The sequence below is a fragment of the Stenella coeruleoalba genome (genome assembly GCF_951394435.1).
Source record: "Stenella coeruleoalba genome assembly, chromosome: 20".
Lineage (NCBI taxonomy): Eukaryota > Metazoa > Chordata > Mammalia > Artiodactyla > Delphinidae > Stenella > Stenella coeruleoalba.
In genome coordinates, this window is record NC_137166.1 from 14,064,082 (window position 1) to 14,083,059 (window position 18,978).

General features: G+C 41.1%; 1 protein-coding gene across 7 annotated transcripts in view; it reads right to left on the bottom strand.

The window, feature by feature from the left end:
* HYDIN (HYDIN axonemal central pair apparatus protein) overlaps window positions 1-18,978 on the bottom strand; it is a 432,533-nt gene that overhangs the window by 163,782 nt on the left and 249,773 nt on the right. For all 7 annotated transcript variants that reach the window (XM_079907197.1, XM_079907191.1, XM_079907192.1 and 4 more), the window contains 2 exons: window positions 14,384-14,527; window positions 4,456-4,769 (listed from right to left, as the gene is read on the bottom strand). In XM_079907197.1, coding sequence (XP_079763323.1) covers window positions 4,456-4,769; window positions 14,384-14,527 — 458 coding nt within the window. The remainder of the gene's footprint in view (window positions 1-4,455; window positions 4,770-14,383; window positions 14,528-18,978) is intronic.

The following is an 18,978-nucleotide window of genomic DNA, read 5'->3' on the forward strand; positions in this document are numbered from 1 at the left end:
GCTTTGAATGTCTGAGTCAGAATTCCCTACAAAATCACACACACACACACACAAACACGCACACTCATTCCCAAATGCACAGACATGCATGTACACATGTACGTGCACACACACGCTCCCACATGTGCACGCACACACACACGTGTGATGTATACGTGTTGTGACAGGCAGGAATGTTGAGAGTCTAGGCCTCCTCATATCCTGCCTAATAAAAGAAGAAGAAAACTTCTTTTATGCTTTTGTTTCTTTTACTGGTTGTGAGGCTTAGAAGAATTCTGATTGGAAAAGAAAGGTTTGTGTTGGTATATCTGATAAAAGTGACCTTTAGCCAATGAGTGGTTCATGTTTTTCTGACGGGCTGCACAGACAGAGCATGTCTAGACAGCAAGTGGCATTGTTTTTTCTCTTCAAGGTGATATTTATGCCTTGAACCTTTCCATTTGGCAGGTGCCAGGAAGCCAACAGAAAAGAATGTTAAACCAGTTATGAAATGACTCTCCTCTCACTACAAACACCAGGGGCAGGGAGAGCAGTTGATTAACTAGAAAATACCTTTTGAGGACTGTGCTATGGACTGTGCTGGGCTCTGGGATCCAGAGGCAACAGAACAGATGTGCTCCCTAGTCTCATGGGGATTAAGCACCAGCTAGGAAGTTGACCATTAGCCATAGCTGCAAATGTGATGAGTCACCAAGGAGATAGGCTACTGGTGCCTGTAACAGGGGACCTTGGGTAGGGCAGGGTCTCGGAGAAGGCTTCCTGGGGAAGGAGGTTTAAGCTGAAGACTTAGTGAGGCAGCAGGGCTAACTAGGTGAGGAGAGGCGAGAGCGTCCAGTAGAGAGAGGGCAGTTAGACAGCAAACCACCACTGGGCAGGGAAAGAGGCCGGCATGGTGGGTAAACAGAAAGAAGTCAGTGTGGTAAGGGGAGAGCAAAGTGAGAAGAAGTTGGAGAGGAATTCAGGGGCAGCATAGGGGCAGCTGAGCCTTGAAGAACACAGTGAATATTTTGTAGTTTATCCCAAGAAGCATGGGCGTCCTTCAAAGCTGAAAAGCAGGGCAGTGACATGCTCATCGCTTGTCTGCTGAGGGGGTGATGGACTGTGGTACAGGAGTGGAGGCAGAGAGCCCAGTCAGGGGCTGTCACAACTGTCCAGGCAGGAGCAATCGGGGCTTCAACTAGGGTAACCACCGTGGAGATGGGAATGAAAGGTTTTTAGGTGTAATAGGTAGAACTTGGTGATGGATTTGATGCATGGGGTAAGGGAGAGGAGGGAATCTGGATGCCTCCCAGGACAGTGATGTCATTTACTGGGACAAGGGCCCTGTAGGAGAGGCAGGGAGGCGGCAGGGGAGAGCCTGAGACTGGAGTGGGGTACGCTGGACACGAGCCACCTGCGAGACATCCAGGAGGAGACGTCAAGAGGGTGATGCACTTGGAACTCCGAGGGGTCTCGGTGGAGAAACGCATTCAGAAGCCTCTGCAACCGGGGCTAAGTGAAGCTGTCGGTAAATGCAACTCCAGGAAGAGCAGACGGCCTAGGAGGGAGCCCTGCGTCCTACAACTGCAGCAGAGTTGCTGCTGGCCGAGCGCTGAGAAGTAGTCAGTCAAGGGGACAAGAGGAAAAGCAGGAGAGTATGGTGCTATTCAAGCCATGGAAGGAATGTGTTTCAGGAAGGAGGGGTTGGACAACTGTGCTGAATGCTGCTAAGGGTTATCTTTCTGAAAAAACCTGACTCTGTCACTCTCCTGATTACAACTCTCACCACTGCCTCCAAGAAAGAGTCTAAGTACCTTATCATGGAATACCAGGCCTCTCACACACTGCTGCCAACCTACCTGCCCAGACTCGCCTCCCCAGACTGCCCCCCATTGATGAAGTCTGCACTGTGGCTGCACTGACGGGTCCCCTGTGGACGCTGATAGGGGCGTGCCACCTGCCTCTCCCGCATTCCTTCTCCTATATTGCAGTTTTTTGCCTGGAGATCTGCCCCACTCCCACCCCTTCAGTCCATGTGGTTCTGAGGTCATCACTGCAGCGCTTGGCGTGGGGCACACGGCCAGGCCAATGCTAATCAAGAGCTTCGCCCTCCCCTAATGGTGACCGGTGAGGGGAGGGGACAGGAAAGGTGATTAAGATGGTCCCATCAGAGTGCATCTCCTGGAAGTTCTGGGACCAAGGCTCATGTTCCTTTTCAGTGGCTCAGAATCTGCACAGACATGGCCCCAGGAGTGCTGGCAGCACTTGGTGACCATGGGAGAAAAGCTGATCTGAGAACGCGGCTAACTCATGACGGAGAGCAGAGCTGAGACAGGGACCCTGGCTCCAGCAACACTGTTTGAGTCCTTGCTTTAAGCCAGGCCAGAAGCCAGAATGAACTTGAACTTTTGAGTTGTGGGAACCAGTGAATGAACTTTGCTTTTCATTTTTTTTTTTTAGAAAAAAATTTTTAAAAAATTTTATTTATTTGTTTTTTGGCTGCATTGGGTCGTCATTGCTGTGTGCAGGCTTTCTCTAGTTGTGGTGAGCGGGGGCTACTCTTCGTTACGGTGTGTGGGCTTCTCATTGCGGTGGCTTCTCTTGTTGTGGAGCACGGGCTCTAGGCACGCGGGCTCAGTAGTTGTTGGTCGTGGGCCCTAGAGTGCAGGCTCAGTAGTTGTGGCTCACGGTCTTAGTTGCTCTGCGGCATGTGGGATCTTCCCGGACCAGGGCTCAAACCTGTGTCCCCTGCATTGGCAGGCAGATTCTTAACCACTGCACCACCAGGGAAGTCCCTGCTTTTCATTTTTACTTAGGGTCAGGTTTCTTGTCACTTGCAACAGAATCCATGAATCCGAACTTATATACATGCTATTCCTGTTACTGAGAATGTTTCCCTGCTTCTCCATCTGGAGCATTTAACCGTGCCTCTCAGTGCAGCCTTCTCTGACTCCTGCAAGCATTCATTCCCCCGGCATCCCTCAGAGGCTGGCACTATCATGTGTCATGGTTTACACATCCGTTTCCCCAATAGCCTCAGTCCAGTGATCATGTCTTACTCACTTCTGTATCCCTGATACCTCACCCATTATCTGGTGCATAAGAGCCACTTATCAAATGGTTTCTGAGTGACTCTCTGAATGAATGAATGAATGAATGAACAAATGAAATATAAGCAGAGGCTGAGTATCAAGATATTAGAAGATAAAGAAGAAAGGAAAAATATGGTTAAATGAGTGCTTAAGCCAATGAAAAATTAAGTGTATCATCTCCAGTACTGGCCAAGAACATTTTCAAAATGTCATCATTTTAATTATGGAAATGGCCTCTCGAAAATAAAAAAAAAAATAAAGCATGTCCCTTGCTCCCAGATAGAAAAATCTCATTTAGCTGTGTTCCATCAGAATAACTTCACACAATCTGGTGTTCGAAACTCATTAGGTCAGGTTGGCTGATTTTTCCATAATTATTTTAAATGTTCACCATCTACAGAATTTCATCCCACACCTCAACAGTCATTGGCACCTAATGAGCAGGCTCCATCACTCAGGCCCAGAACTGGCTTCGGTGCTACACCGGGTCATCATCAGATGTTTATGGAAGACATCCAGAGCAAGCCATAGTTACCATGGAAACAGGCACAGGAAAGAAAGGATGGCTATCATACACAAGATGAGGATAGTGTACAGGAAGCATCGACCAGCCTAGAAATAACATGAGACTTTCCTAGTTAAGAATGGCCATTCAAAATTCAGGTGTTGAAAACCGAGCTGTCCAAACATCCAATAAGGAAATATGCACAAGCCCATCCATCCTGGCCAACAACATGGCTTTTGACCCACATGAAACTTATTGAGGCTTGACTGAAATAGGCTGTTCCTAGTTCTTTAAGGGAGTGTTTTCCAAATTAAGTTGGCTTTAGCTTCTAATTGAACAGGAAAGACTCTTCTAAACCCAAATATTGTAAAGACAGCTTTTCCCTTCCGGCGCTCACCACCTCCCACTATTTTGTACATAAGTATATATCTATATACATACGTACATATATGGGCCATAATGGAACCCACTGAAATATGCAGAAGGTAGAGCTCAGGGCAGCACACATCTCATGTATCACCCTGCTCAATTCGTACTTTGGGTTTCAAATGCTTATTAAGGAAACTCTATGAAGACTATTTTTAGTGATGAATTTCTAATGATCCAACCACTAGATTCAAAATTAGAGCAGGCTTAGGGATATCACTTTGTTAATTTGGTGGCAATTGGGGCTTTCAAAGATGTTTTATCTGCTTTTCCTGTTTGGAAACCTAGGATGGACCATGGCTCTTTGTTCCTTCTGTCAATGATTAGTTGTTGGAAGTGAAAGTATTCATGAAAGACCAGTACTCAGAATACAGGAAACAAAGTGCAAAGCCCGAAGGAGAAAAAAATGAAGAGCAGGGGAGAGCTCGGCAGGATTGCCACGCAAGTTGGTACCTTATCTGATTTTCCTCATCATCCACCAGGAAGAACCAGCGAAACTTCACAACCAGAGGGCTGCAGTTGGTGACTGTGATGTAGCGGATCACCTCAGTATCGTTCAGGATACAGCCAAAATCCAGCTCCATGGTCTCAAAGGTGAGGTTGGGGTAATTCACTTCTCCACGCAGGTGCAGGCTGTCCACTTGGGGATGCTCCACATACTTGATTTCTAGAACTTCTTCTGCCACCCAGGTATTCAAATCGTTTTTATAGAAAGGGTTGAATTTGACTAGCAGGTCTTTTTCTTCACCCATCTCCAGTTTAATAGGCTACAAACAAGATAATGGGGAATTACCAACCTCCATACTGTGCATTTCCAACCTGATACATGAAATAGGACAACCAAAGTTATATACATATATATATATATATGCACACACATATACATACAGACACACAGATTAGTAGGAAATACGTATATATACACTTTATCCATAACTATGTAACCACACTTTACATAGTTAAACAGCTAGTGTATCGCTATCGATATCTATATCTACCCATATCTATCTATCTCTATGCACTTACACACATATATATTTTTTAGTTGAAAATGAAAGCAAGAAAAATTTGAAGAAAAATGATTTGAAAAAAGAGATGTTGATAAGCGTTGTGAGGTTGTAAGGATTGAGGAGTTGTAAAAGGAAAATCTGCAATGAATAATTATTATGAAATATTCTTAACTGAAAATAAATTAGATTGTAAAACGTTCTTCCTAGATAAGTGGGAAAAGTTCTTTGCTTAAGAAAATTTTAAAAAGGCTTTCTAAAGGACCCCATGGTGGAGGGGCTCTGTAGAGGGTGACCCAGAAAGGGATGGATTAGGTAATTTAATTTCTTTTCTAACGTCTCCAATTCTAACTCTTCAGCATAGTGGTATCCACTTTCCACTGCTTTCTATTCAACTTAAAATGACACTCCAGAGCCGTACAGAGTTTGTTCGGTAGATTGTGTTTGTTCTTTTCTCTCTTTGATTCAAATCCCCATGTGTTCCTTGATGCCAAGGCCACAGAAAGTGGCCTTCCCATAGAAAGCCTGGCTCTGAGTTGGCTTTTTTAGGAATTGCTTAATTCCCACATTTAATCGGCATGAAAGCCACCTCCTGGTTTTGCAGAAAGTGCCCTGAGGCAGTAAGGAAGAATGCGCACAGTAACAAATCTGTTTACAGAGCACTTTCCTCTCCACTGAGTTTGAAGGTTCAGGTATTTAACTGTGCACTTCAGTGACACGATCAGATGGTTCCAGCTGATAAAGCGAATCACCGGATTCAAGAGGCAGAGGGTAATGACTCCTCAGTTGGCTAATCCCCTCTGAAAGGCTCGCTGGCCACTTGGCCCAGGTAGCTTGCCACAATTTAGAAGTCATTCTTGTAGACCATGGTATCTGCAGCACTAGGCATCGCAATGCTTGGTGTTTAAATATCTTGGAGATTGACTTAAACACTTCTTCCCCCAGAGGAATGACTTTGTTGTTTTGTGGAAATGATACATGTCCACAACATTTTATATTATATACAAAAGCACAAAGAAGAAGTTAGAAATTCATTCAAAACTTCACAAGATATTATTTCTCAGAGTTCACATTTGGTAAAACATTAGTCCAAGCATGACAGATAGATAAATAAAATTTTACAAAAATGGAATTAGACTAATTTATTTTAAAAAATCATGTTTGAAATAAAAAAAAAACTGAAGAAAATTTCTTATACAAGAGATATTAATTGTAAGATCGTGGACTCTGAAGCCAGACTGCTGGGGTTCAAATCCTCCCTCTGCCAGTTACTAGCTCTGTGAACTTGGGCAAACTTGCTTGGCCTTCCTAGCCCCCAGTTTCTCCATCTGTAAAACAGGGGCAATAATAGTACCTAACTTTTTTTAAGAGGATGAAATGAGTTAATATATTTGTGATGCGTTCAGAGCAGTGCCTAGCATATAGTGTATGGTATATAAATGCCAATTATTACTACAATCCCTTTATGATCAAGAGAATTGATCAAAAAGTGTGGAGAAGTCCAAGGTTAGTCTAAAATCCTCCCTTGGTGGGTCTCTTCTTTACTGCTTAGAAGGCATAGAATTCTTTGGACATCAATAAGGCTGGTAACTTCACTAAGGTATGTCTCCCTGTTGAATATTCTATATCATTTTGTCCCAGGACAAGGTGTGGCCTTATTTTTTTTAAAAATATTTCATTTTTATTTTTGAATGGATAGGACAATGAAAAGCATGTTACCCTTGTGCCCATCTCCCCTCCCCTCAAGCCAACTGTTCCCCTCCCCTGAGGTAACCAAGGCTACACAAGTATCTTACCTGTCCTTGTATGAATATAAAGATAATGCGTGACTATAAACCCACGTTCATATATGTGTTACTGTTTACACACAGGCACTCCTGTTCTGTACTTTTTCCACTGGAGGATAATTAATCAGTGCATATGGAGTTGCCTCACTCTTTTTAACAACTGCATTTTACTCCATCATTGAATTCTGCCATCGTTTATTTAACCAATCTCCTATTGATAGATATTAGCTCCCAGTCTTTTGTTCTTATAATCAATGTTGCAATGAATATCCTTGTATATTGTGTCTATGTCTATAGGATAAATTCCTAGGAGTCGAGTGACTAGGTCAAAGGGTAGGGGCATTTAAAATGTTGATGGCATCAGGAAACTTGCAAAAGCCTCTTAGATACCCTCATCCACCAGAGGGCAGACAGCAGAAGCAAGAAGAACTACAATCCTGCAGCCTGTGGAAGGAAAACCACATTCACAAAAAGACAAACAAGATGAAAAGGCAGAGGGCTATGTACCAGATGAAGGAACAAGATAAAACCCCAGAAAAACAACTAAATGAAGTGGAGATGGTTAACCTTCCAGAAAAAGAATTCAGAATAACGATAGGGAAGATGATTCAGGACCTCGGAAAGAAAATGGAGGCAAAGATCGAGAAGATGAAAGAAATGTTTAACAAAGACCTAGAAGAATTAAAGAAAAAAAAGAGATGAACAATACAATAACTGAAATGAAAAATACACTAGAAGGAATCAATAGCAGAATAACTGAGGCAGAAGAACGGATAAGTGACCTGGAAGACACAATGGTGGAATTCACTGCTGCAGAACAGAATAAAGAAAAAAGAATGAAAAGAAATGAAGACAGCCTAAGAGACCTCTGGGACAACATTAAACGCAACAACATTCGCATTATAGGGGTCCCAGAAGGACAAGAGAGAGAGAAAGGACCAGAGAAAATATGTGAAGAGATTATAGTCGAAAACTTCCCTAACATGGGAAAGGAAATAGCCACCTAAGTCCAGGAATCGCAGCGAGTCCCATACAGGATAAACCCAAGGAGAAACACGCTGAGACACATAGTAATCAAACTGGCAAAAATTAAAGACAGAAAAATTATTGAAAGCAGCAAGGGAAAATAACAAATAACATACAAGGGAACTCCCGTAAGGTTAACAGCTGATTTCTCAGCAGAAACTCTACAAACCAGAAGAGAGTGGCATGATATCCTTAAAGTGATGAAAGGGAAGAACCTACAACCAAGATTACTCTTCCTGGTAAGGATCTCATTCAGAATCAATGGAGAAATGAAAAGCTTTACAGACAAGCAAAAGTTAAGAGAATTCAGCACCACCAAAACAGCTCTACAACAAATGCTAAAGGAACTTTTCTAAGTGGGAAACACAAGAGAAAAAAAGACCTACAAAAACAAACCCGAAACAATTGAGAAAATGGTCACAGGAACATACATATCGATAATTACCTTAAACGTGAATGGATTAAATGCTCCAACAAAAAGACATAGGCTCCCTGAATGGATACAAAAACAAGACCCATATATGTGCTGTCTACAAGAGACCAACTTCAGACCTAGGGACACATACAGACTGAAAGTGAGGCGATGGAAAAGGATATTGCATGCAAATGGAAATCAAAAGAAACCTGGAGTAGCAATACTCATATCAGATAAAATAGACTTTAAAATAAAGAATGTTACAAGGAAGGACAGTACATAATGATCAAGGGATCAATCCAAGAAGAAGATATAACAATTATAAATATATATGCACTCAACATAGGAGCACCTCAATACATAAGGCAACTGCTAACAGCTATAAAAGAGGAAATCGACGGTAACACAATAATAGTGGGGGACTTTAACACCTCACTTACACCAATGGACAGATCACCCAATATGAAAATAAATAAGGAAACAGAAGCTTTAAATGACATAATAGACCAGATAGATTTAATTGATATTTATAGGACATTCAATCCAAAAACAGCAGATTACACTTTCTTCTCAAGTGTGCATGGAACATTCTCCAGGATAGATCACATCTTGGGTCACAAATCAAGCCTCAGTAAATTTAGGAAAATTGAAATCATATCAAGCATCTTTTCTGACAACAATGGTATGAGATTAGAAATCAATTACAGGGAAAAAAACCATAAAAAACACAAACACATGGAAGCTAAACAATACGCTACTAAATAACCAAGAGATCCCTGAAGAAATCAAAGAGGAAATTAAAAAATATAGAGAGACAAATGACAATGAAAACACGACAATCCAAAACCTATGGGATGCAGCAAAAGCAGTTCTAAGAGGGAAGTTTATATCTATCCAAGCTTACCTCAAGAAACAAGAAAAATCTCAAATAAACAATCTAACCTTACACCTAAAGGAACTAGAGCAAGAAGAAGAAACAAAACCCAAAGTTAGCAGAAGGAAAGAAATCATAAAAATCAGAGCAGAAATAAATGAAATAGAAATGAAGAAAACAATAGCAAAGATCAATAAAACTAAAAGCTGGTTCTTTGAGAAGATAAACAAAATTGATAAACCATTAGCCAGACTCATCAAGAAAAAGAGGGAGAGGACTCAAATCAATAAAATTAGAAATGAAAAAGAAGTTACAACACACATTGCAGAAATACAAAGCATCCTCGGAGACTACTACAAACAACTCTACACCAATAAAATGGACAACCTGGAAGAAATGGACAAATTCTTAGAAAGGTATAATCTTCCAAGACTGAACCAGGAAGAAATAGAAAATATGAACAGACCAATCACAAGAAATGAAATTGAAACTGCGATTTAAAATCTTCCAACAAACAAAAGTCCAGGACCAGACGGCTTCACAGGTGAATTCTATCAAACATTTACAGAAGAGCTAACACCCATCCTTCTCAAACTCTTCCAAAAATTGCAGAGGAAGGAACACTCCCAAACTCATTCTATGAGGCCACCATCACCCTGATACCAAAACCACACAAAGATACTACAAAAAAAGAAAATTACAGACCAATATCGCTGATGAATATAGATGTAAAAATCCTCAACAAAATACTAGCAAACAGAATCCAACAACACATTAAAAGGATCATACACCATGATCAAGTGGGATTTATCCCAGGGATGCGAGGATTCTTCAATATACGCAAATCAATCAACGTGATACACCATATTAACAAATTGAAGAATAAAAACCATATGATCATCTCAATAGATGCAGAAAAAGCTTTTGACAAAATTCAACCCCCATTTATGATAAAAACTCTCCAGAAAGTGGGCATAGAGGGAAACTACCTCAACATAATAAAGGCCAAATCCGAGCAACCCACAGCATACATCATCCTCAAACGTGAAAAACTGAGAGCATTTCCTCTAAGATGAGGAAGAAGACAAGGTTGTCCACTCTCGCCACTATTATTCAACATAGTTTTGGAAGTCCTAGCCACGGCAATCAGAGGAGAAAAAGAAATAAAAGGAATACAAATTGTAAAAGAAGAAGTAAAACTGTCACTGTCTGCAGATGACATGATACTATACATAGAGAATCCTAAAGATGCCACCAGAAAACCACCAGAGCAATCAATGAATTTGGTAAAGTTGCAGGATACAAAATTAAAGCACAGAAATCTCTTGCATTCCTATACACTAATGATGAAAAATCTGAAAGAGCAATTAAGGAAACACTCCCATTTACCACTGCAACAAAAAGAGTAAAATACCTAGGAATAAATCTACCTAAGGAGGGAAAAGACCTGTATGCAGAAAACTATAAGACACTGATGAAAGAAATTAAAGATGATACCAACAGATGGAGAGATATACTATGTTCTTGGATTGGAAGAATCAATATTGTGAAAATGACTCTATTACCCAAAGCAATCTACAGATTCAATGCAATCCCTATGAAATTAAAAATGGCATTTTTTACAGAACTAGAACAAAAAATCTTAAAATTTGTATGGAGACACAAAAGACCCCGAATAGCCAAAGCGGTCTTGAGGGATAAAAACTCAAGAGGAATCAGACTCCCTGACTTCAGACTATACTACAAAGCTACAGTAATCAAGACAATATGGTACTGGCACAAAAACAGGAATATAGATCAATGGAACAAGATAGAAAGCCCAGAGATAAACCCATGAACCTATGGTTAACTAATCTATGACAAAGGAGGCAAGGATATACAATGGAGAAAAGACAGTCTCTTCAGTAAGTGGTGCTGGGAAAACTGGACAGCTACATGTAAAAGACTGAAATTAGAACACTCCCTAACACCATACACAAAAATAAACTCAAAATGGGTTAGAGCCCTAAATGTAAGATCGGACACTATCAAACTCTTAGAGAAAAACACAGGAAGAACACTCTTTGACATTAATCACAGCAAGATCTTCTTTGATCCACCTCCTAGAGTAATGGAAATAAAAACAAAAATAAAAAAATGGGACCTCATGAAACTTAAGTGCTTTTGCACAGCAAAGGAAACCATAAACAAGACGAAAAGACAACCCTCAGGATGGGAGAAAATATTTGGAAATGAATCAACGGACAAAGGATTAATCTCCATAATATATAAACAGTTTATGCAGCTCAATATTAAAAAAACAAACAACCCAATCCAAAATGGGCTGAAGACCTAAATAGACATTTCTCCAAAGAAGACATACAGATGGTCAAGAGGCACATGAAAAGCTGCTCAGCATCACTAATTATTAGAGAAACGCAAATCAAAACTACAATGTCACCTCACACCAGTTAGAATGGGCATGATCAGAAAATCTACAAACAACAAATGCTGGAGAGGGTATGGAGAAAAGGGAACCCTCCTGCACTGTTGGTGGGAATGTAAATTGATACAGCCACTATGGAGAACAGTATGGAGGTTCCTTCAAAAACTAAAAATAGAATTACCATATGATCTAGCAATCCCATTACTAGGCATATACCCAGAGAAAACCATAATTCAAAAAGACACATGCACCCCAATGTTCATTGCAGCAGTATTTACAAGAGCCAGGTCATGGAAGCAACCTAAATGTCTATTGACAGATGAATGGATAAAGAAGATGTGGTACATATATACAATGGAATATTACTCAGCCATAAAAAGGAATGAAATTGGGTCATTTGTTGAGATGTGGATGGATCTAGAGACTGTCATACAGAGTGAAGTAAGTCAGAGAGAGAAGAACAAATATCGTATATTAACACATATGTGGAACCTAGAAAAATGGTACAGATGATCCAGTTTGCAGGGCAGAAGTTGAGACAAAGATGTAGAGAACAAACGTATAGACACCAAGGGGGGAAAGCTGTGGGGGGCTGGGGTTGGTGGTATGATGAACTAGGCGATTGGGATTGACATGTATACACTGATGTGTATAAAACTGATGACTAAAAAAAAAAAAATGTTGACGGCTACTGCCATACTATCTTCCAATGTACACTTCCTCAATACCTTAGGGGATGCCTGTTTCCACATGCCCTCCCTAACACAAAGCATTATCCAATTTTTGCTCTTTGCCAATCTTATAGGAAAAATAATGTGTTTCATAGCAATTTTAATTTGCATTTCTTCCAACATGAGTAAAGTTGGGCATATTCTCATATATTTAAAAGCTATTTTCTTTTTCTTTTTGTGAACTCTCTGTTCATTTCCTTTGCCTATTTTTCTATTGGGTTGTTGGTATTTTTCCTGTTGATTTGTAGAAGTTCTTTATTTTTAAAATTATATGTATGCTTTTCATTAAAGTTATATGTGCAAGTAATATAAAAGGTCAAAATGTACTGCAAGAGTTATTACAAGAAACAGCAGTTCCTGACCCACCGTGGCATCCCGACAATCCCGAGGCCACAGTTTCTCAATTCCTGTAGCACACTATGGAACAGTTTTTTTGGGCAGAGAGGGGAAAATCAGGTGATGCACACAACTCAGACACCAGGGATTATTCTGGGGTATCGACACTGACACAGGAAACATTCAATTTCCCCGAACGTTTTGATGAGTTTCTCTGGGGAAGAGCATTTATCTTTATGTCTTGGGATAAGAGTCAGCTGCCCATGTCTTTTGAGTGGGGTCAGCAGGGACAGCAGGCTGGTGCACAGACAGAATCCCTCTGTTTTCAGCCTTCTGCTCCACTCGTTGCCTCTAAGCCCAGGCTACTTGGGCTGAATGACTCCCACTTCTTTGCAGCCTCACTGGTGAATTTTCCATGCTTCAGGTCTTTATGCCTTTTTGTCCACCCACTCCCTTCCTCATTCTATCTTCTAGAATTTGTTTAAATCTCTCATTATTTGGTTATACCCTCCTCTTCCCCTTTTATTTTATTGCTCTGGGTGTCTTTCCTGTTGAACATTTCTACTTTTATTAACATTTCAGGAGGGACAAGAGTGGGTCTAACCTCCCACCCAGACAGAGAAAGCTGCTCATACCTGAATTTTCATTTTCTCATCCATTTGTTTTCCTCTGCTCTTGAGTTCACTCTTCATCTCCTCTTTGAACACTTTTATCTTGTCCCTGAGCTCTTTTTAAAGACAGGTCATATCACCTGTAATTTCTGTGAGACTGTAGAGAACTCCCTGTTTGTACTGTGGGTTTCCTTCCTGGCATAGGTTCCCTTGCAGGAGGTTTTCAACTGCCTCTTGCTTATGATCATCTCCTCCTTTTATTTCTCTGTTCAAAGATCTTAGCTATTTTTTCCCCCAAATCATGTTTGAATGAGACCCACTAAAGAATCAGTGAGGAAGGAAGGGCAGGGGAGGGTGGCAGTGCAGTACTGTCTGCAACACGCTCTCACCCAGTGGCTCTATCCCCCATCTTCCACAAAGATCCGTCTCCCCAAGTGTGGCTCATAGCAGATGTCCTTAAGTCCCAGGCTCCCTCTTCTGAGATCCTGTGATTGCTGCCTGCCCTCACTTCCTCCTCTATATCACTTCTCCATTAGCTATCTCCCTGGACTGGGAGGCCGAACACCATGGGGTGTGGGGCTGGTCTCTCCTTCAATCCTCCTTCCCTGCCGCTCTGCAGTGCCACCTGCCCCAGGGCCCAGCCATTCCCACTGGTGTGCTCATGCCCAGCCAAGGATCACGGGGATGATCTTGTGGGAATGTTCAGAGAACACTGCATCCTGCCCCAGACTGGTGGCCAGGGGAGCTCACAGCCTCCTGCTTCAGCCTGGTTCACATTTCTCACTATCTGGAGATGGGCTGGCTGGTTTAGGGTTGGGGCTTTGAGTTTTGGTCAAATTTGAGTTTTAGTCAGACTTGAGGGGGATTAAAAGATCTTTCCTCTCATTAGTGGGAAGTCACTGTTTTCTAAAGTTGAGCTTCGTTATAATGGGCAGGAAGGAAAGGGTCATAATAATGAGCAAGAAGCTCTCACATTGTAAATAATGGTTTTCCTACCAATTGATATCAGAATTTATTGATATTATGACTCATTTTAGATTTTTCCTCTCTGTTTCCTGGATTCTTTATATTTTTCTCGACTGAAATTAGGCAGTGTACCAGTACTATTCTCTTCTTTTATCACACACGCAGCATCCCCCTAGGAGTTAGGACACCCTCTGTCCAGTTACCTCAGGAATTGAGGGCAGTGGGGATTTATCAGCCTTGCAGATAAAGAAGGGTCCACTTGTTGAGAGCAACACGTTCACAGGCAGGTTGGAAATGTTCTTCATGACCAAGGGCTGGTAATCAGGTTCCAGGATAGTGTTAGGTTTCTGCAAAAAAGAGAAAAGAGGAAACAAACCAGCTTATGGTAAACACAGTAAGCCTTTAGCAACAAATGTCTGATATTCATTGTTAACAGCAGAATTAGCATTCTCTCTATTTATATCTATAGATGTATGGATTTATATTATATCTGTCATCTATCTATCAAGATATAGATAATTTATATCTATATATTATATAGGTTCACTTCTCAGTAGTCCACCATACATTCCAAATGATTTATCTAAATCTCTACGAGGGATTAATATAGATGTAGATATATGTATAGATATTTTCTATGTATCTATGTATCCATTTCACTAGAAGAGATCCTACTTAAGCCAGAAAACAGATTAGATTTTCTTACTTTCTTGTTGCCTGGTTTAAAAAAACCTATATAAGCCATGCCTCTGGGTAGAACTGTTACTACAGAAGTTTCCACAGCATCATAAAACAAAGTTTAATAAATGAATGATATGTTATGGAAGAACCCATGTATCATTACAGTGAATAAAACATTTTTTCCTTACACAATATTCTTTTCATGCTTAAAATACCCAATTTGCAAATATATTTATCTTGCTATATTGACAAACGCTCATAACTATTTCCTGAAAATTTTCTTGATAACACTGGGAGAGTTGATTTAGAAGCATGGTTCACTCTGTTAGATCAAATTTCATTTTTCAGCAGTAGAAAACATCATAAATGGATCTTAAGCTGGAAGTTTCCGGTCAGACTGGATTTTTCTCACTCTGACATTGGGATCCACATTGTTCATTGTGTGCCTTGGAAAGGGGGTCCTTTAATATCACTAGGAAGTGACCGGAAACCTCAGTCTCTGGCCTCCAAAAAGAATCTCCCTCCCATTCCCTGGCTCTTCCAACAACTCTAGCCTATTTTTCCCAGACCTATTTGTTTTGATTTGCTTTTCTCCCTGTTCCAATTTCAGTTAAGTCCTCCTGATTCCATGCTTTGCTCTGCCTCTGCTTCTTTGTCCAGCATAGTCTTTCTTCCACTGTGGTTCCTGGAGCCACTGGCTCTGAGCGAGCTTGGGTGACCAGTGTCCATGGTGTCTTAGTCAGTTCAGGCTGCTATAACAAATATCACAGACTGAGTGGTTTAAACAACAGCCATTGACGGCTCATAGTTCTGGAGGCTGGGGAGTCCAAGATCAAGGTGCCAGCACATCCAGTGTCTGGTGAGAGCCCACTTCTTGGTTTGTAGATAGCTGTCTTCTCACTGTGTCCTCACATGCCTGAGAGAAAGATCACCTCTCTTGTCTTTTCTTATAAGGGCACTAATCCCATTCATGAGGGCTCCACCTCCACGACCCTATCCCTTCCCAAAGCCCCCACTTACAACATGATCATATACGGAATTAGGGCTTTGGTGTATGAATTTTTGGGGGACACAGACATTCAGTCCATAAAGTTGGCTTGAGCCACCTGCCTCGGTTGTACCTCATTAGCCCCTTGGGCACTCCCAAAGTTTTTTCGGAGGTTCGGTCTGGCACTTACGACGAGAAGCTGCCACTGTTCCCTTCCCTCTAACATGGTAATATAGGTACTGGGTTCACCTTGCACTTGCAGATTTCATACTACCGTTTGGAGAGGGATGAAGCAGCACTTTCGACCTTCCCCCCAGGCTGCTGTGTCACTGCAGGTAGCTTTGAAGTGAAGAAGCCACACTCGGTTGGTTTTGGCAAGAGACCATTTAGAGGTTAGTGATGAGAAAGAGCCGAGGGACAGAGAACCCGTTCTATTTTAAAATGACCCTTTCTCTCTGGCTTGTCTCGCCAAATATCAGAAGACAGGATTTGCTTCTGGACTTCATGAAGCAAACTGACTGCTAGTTTCAATTGACCTTTTCAATTCCACAGAGATGTGGTTTTATCTCTTCTGAACGGTACAATAGTACCATGGCTTCTGAACGGTACAATAGTTATAGAGCAGATCAAATCTGAGGAAACGGTTATAGAAAAATTCTTCCCATAGGCAGGCTTGGTATCATTAAAGTCTAAGGTACTAAATCAGATACACTGCCCTGAGCCAAAAACAAGGAGACAGAATGGATAATTGGGTGTACCAAGACAGGTCTCCTGCACACCCTGGGTAATGAAGTCGCATTTCTTCATTGTCCCTGATATGGAGTGAAATGTGAGCAGTAAATGAACAATGAAGAATACAGTAGTAGGACAGATTTCAAACTTGCGATATTTGGGAGGAAGGAGAGAAGGACAAAAACAAATAGGGCGTAATGACTGAATTCATTCTTTAAATTCAACAAGTCACTGTCATATTCAAAATATTTGCTATTTTATTCTAGTGATAAATTCAAACAGTATACATTTAAACAAGAATATGCTTTTTTTTTTTAAAAAAAAAAAGCATATAAACAGAGGAAAAGGAACACTACCCACATATTTTTATGAGTGTTTATGTACTTTGGAAAAAAAATCTAATAGGAAACTAAGCTGCATATTTATCATATACTGTAATGTCTTGCACAGAATAGCTATTCAATAAATCTTCACTGAATGTTCTCTGAATGGCTACATTTAGAGAGAATATGATGCAACCAACTTTGGCACAGCTGTTGCCAGTAAATATCTTTCCTGATTACTTGAAAAAGGAAGAATTTAAAACAGCAATGAAAGCTTAACAACTGTAGAAGGAATTCTGGTAGTATTTTCTTTTTATATGTCTCATGGAGATTGTCACAGTTAGTTTAGCATCCTGTAACTGAAACCTTTATCCTACTTCTTCAGTGTCTACATTCCCCACCAGTTTGTTAGGTTAGGGTTTTTGCTGTGTCTTTACTGCCTAATACACTGCAGGTGCTCAAAAATTATTTGTTGATTTGAATTGAACTTGTACATCTCACCTCCTGTACTAGCCTATAAGTTCCCTTATTCATCTTCTGGCAGAGCACCTTATCCATGGTGGGTGTTCGACAGATATTTATTTAATATGAACAATATATATAGAATGCACCAGAACAAATGGTCTTGAACATTCTCTTGCTAGCCTCCGTTAACAGAAGGAACCCTGGTTTGTTCTCCCATGACCGGTTAGGCACTGCCACACCCAGTCCTTTCGTGTGACAGCACAGATCACACCACGGGATCTTCCTTAATGCTTGGTCTTCCCAGTTGGTTGTGAAGTTCATCACGGAGGGAATATTCTCACTGTTGTATCTCTACGACCCGACACAGTGCCTGGCACATGGTAGGTGTTGATAAATACTCCACTCCGTAGCCAGCGTGACTGTTTCAATGAATACATCTGACCATGTCACTCCCTTCCCTGAAGCCCTCCAATGGTCACCCAAAACAAAACCCGAAGTTCACAACATGTGTCCCAGTCATGCCACACACACCTGGCCCCTGCCCACTTCTCTAGATGGACTTCATTGTCATTCTTGGCATAATCTCTGTCTGAGGTGGCCCTTCAGGTTTTATGCTGACCAAGCTCTCTCGTGACTCAGGCCCTTGGCATATGCTGTTCCCTACCTCTCTCTCCCCCACTTGTCACCAGATCGACTTCTATTTGTCCTCCCAGTCCCAACTTGAGGCATTTGCTCAAGGAAGCCATCTATGACCTCATGTACAAATAAGGTCACGTCTCCTGATACATACTCTCACTGCAACTTATACCTCTTCTTCATAGCGCTGTTTAGAATTATAATTTAAACAATTAAATTTTAATAGTTTGTTGACAGTTTGTAATCTCAACCAGTCTCTTAGTTGTGACTATGTCAGATTTTTAGCACCCACACAGCCCTTGACCTAGAGGAAATGTTCCACACATACCTGTCCTGAACAGTAAATAATTCTCTGCTAGAAACCTGCCTAGGAGTAGGTCAAGTCCTGCTGTGATATTTCCCCTCCTCTTCACCACCCAGCCCACTGCCCTGAGCAGCAGTCATCCCCATCTCTCCCCTGTTCTGGGCCTCCCCCACTTACCACTCACCCTTAACGGCACATAAAGTTATAGACAGTTATGGGCATATACATCAAAGAATCTGAATCAAATAGTTTAAGTTGTTTATTCCCAAGCAGTGTTAGGTGATCTACAAAATAGCTTAACTTGTGTCTCAGTTTCCTCCTGTGTATCATGGGAAAGAGAAGCTCCTGCAGAGATTGCTGTGAGGGACAAATGGGAAAATGTATGTAATGAACATGGCTCAATGCCCAGCACGTACCAATCAATAGTGGCAGCTATTCTTACTGGTTACTGTAATTATCAATAATTCTTCTCCAACCATTTCTATACTGTGATGTTTATTTTACCTAGCTAGAGTAAAATGATGGGCTGAAATGCATTTTCAGTGCACTGGAATACCCCTTCACTTTGGTCTTATACATCAGGGATGATGGAAGTAGAATTTCTATGGCAATTCACTTTTCAAAAGAATGTAGGTTTAGATTCAGAATTTTTAGTTGAATGTGTATTGG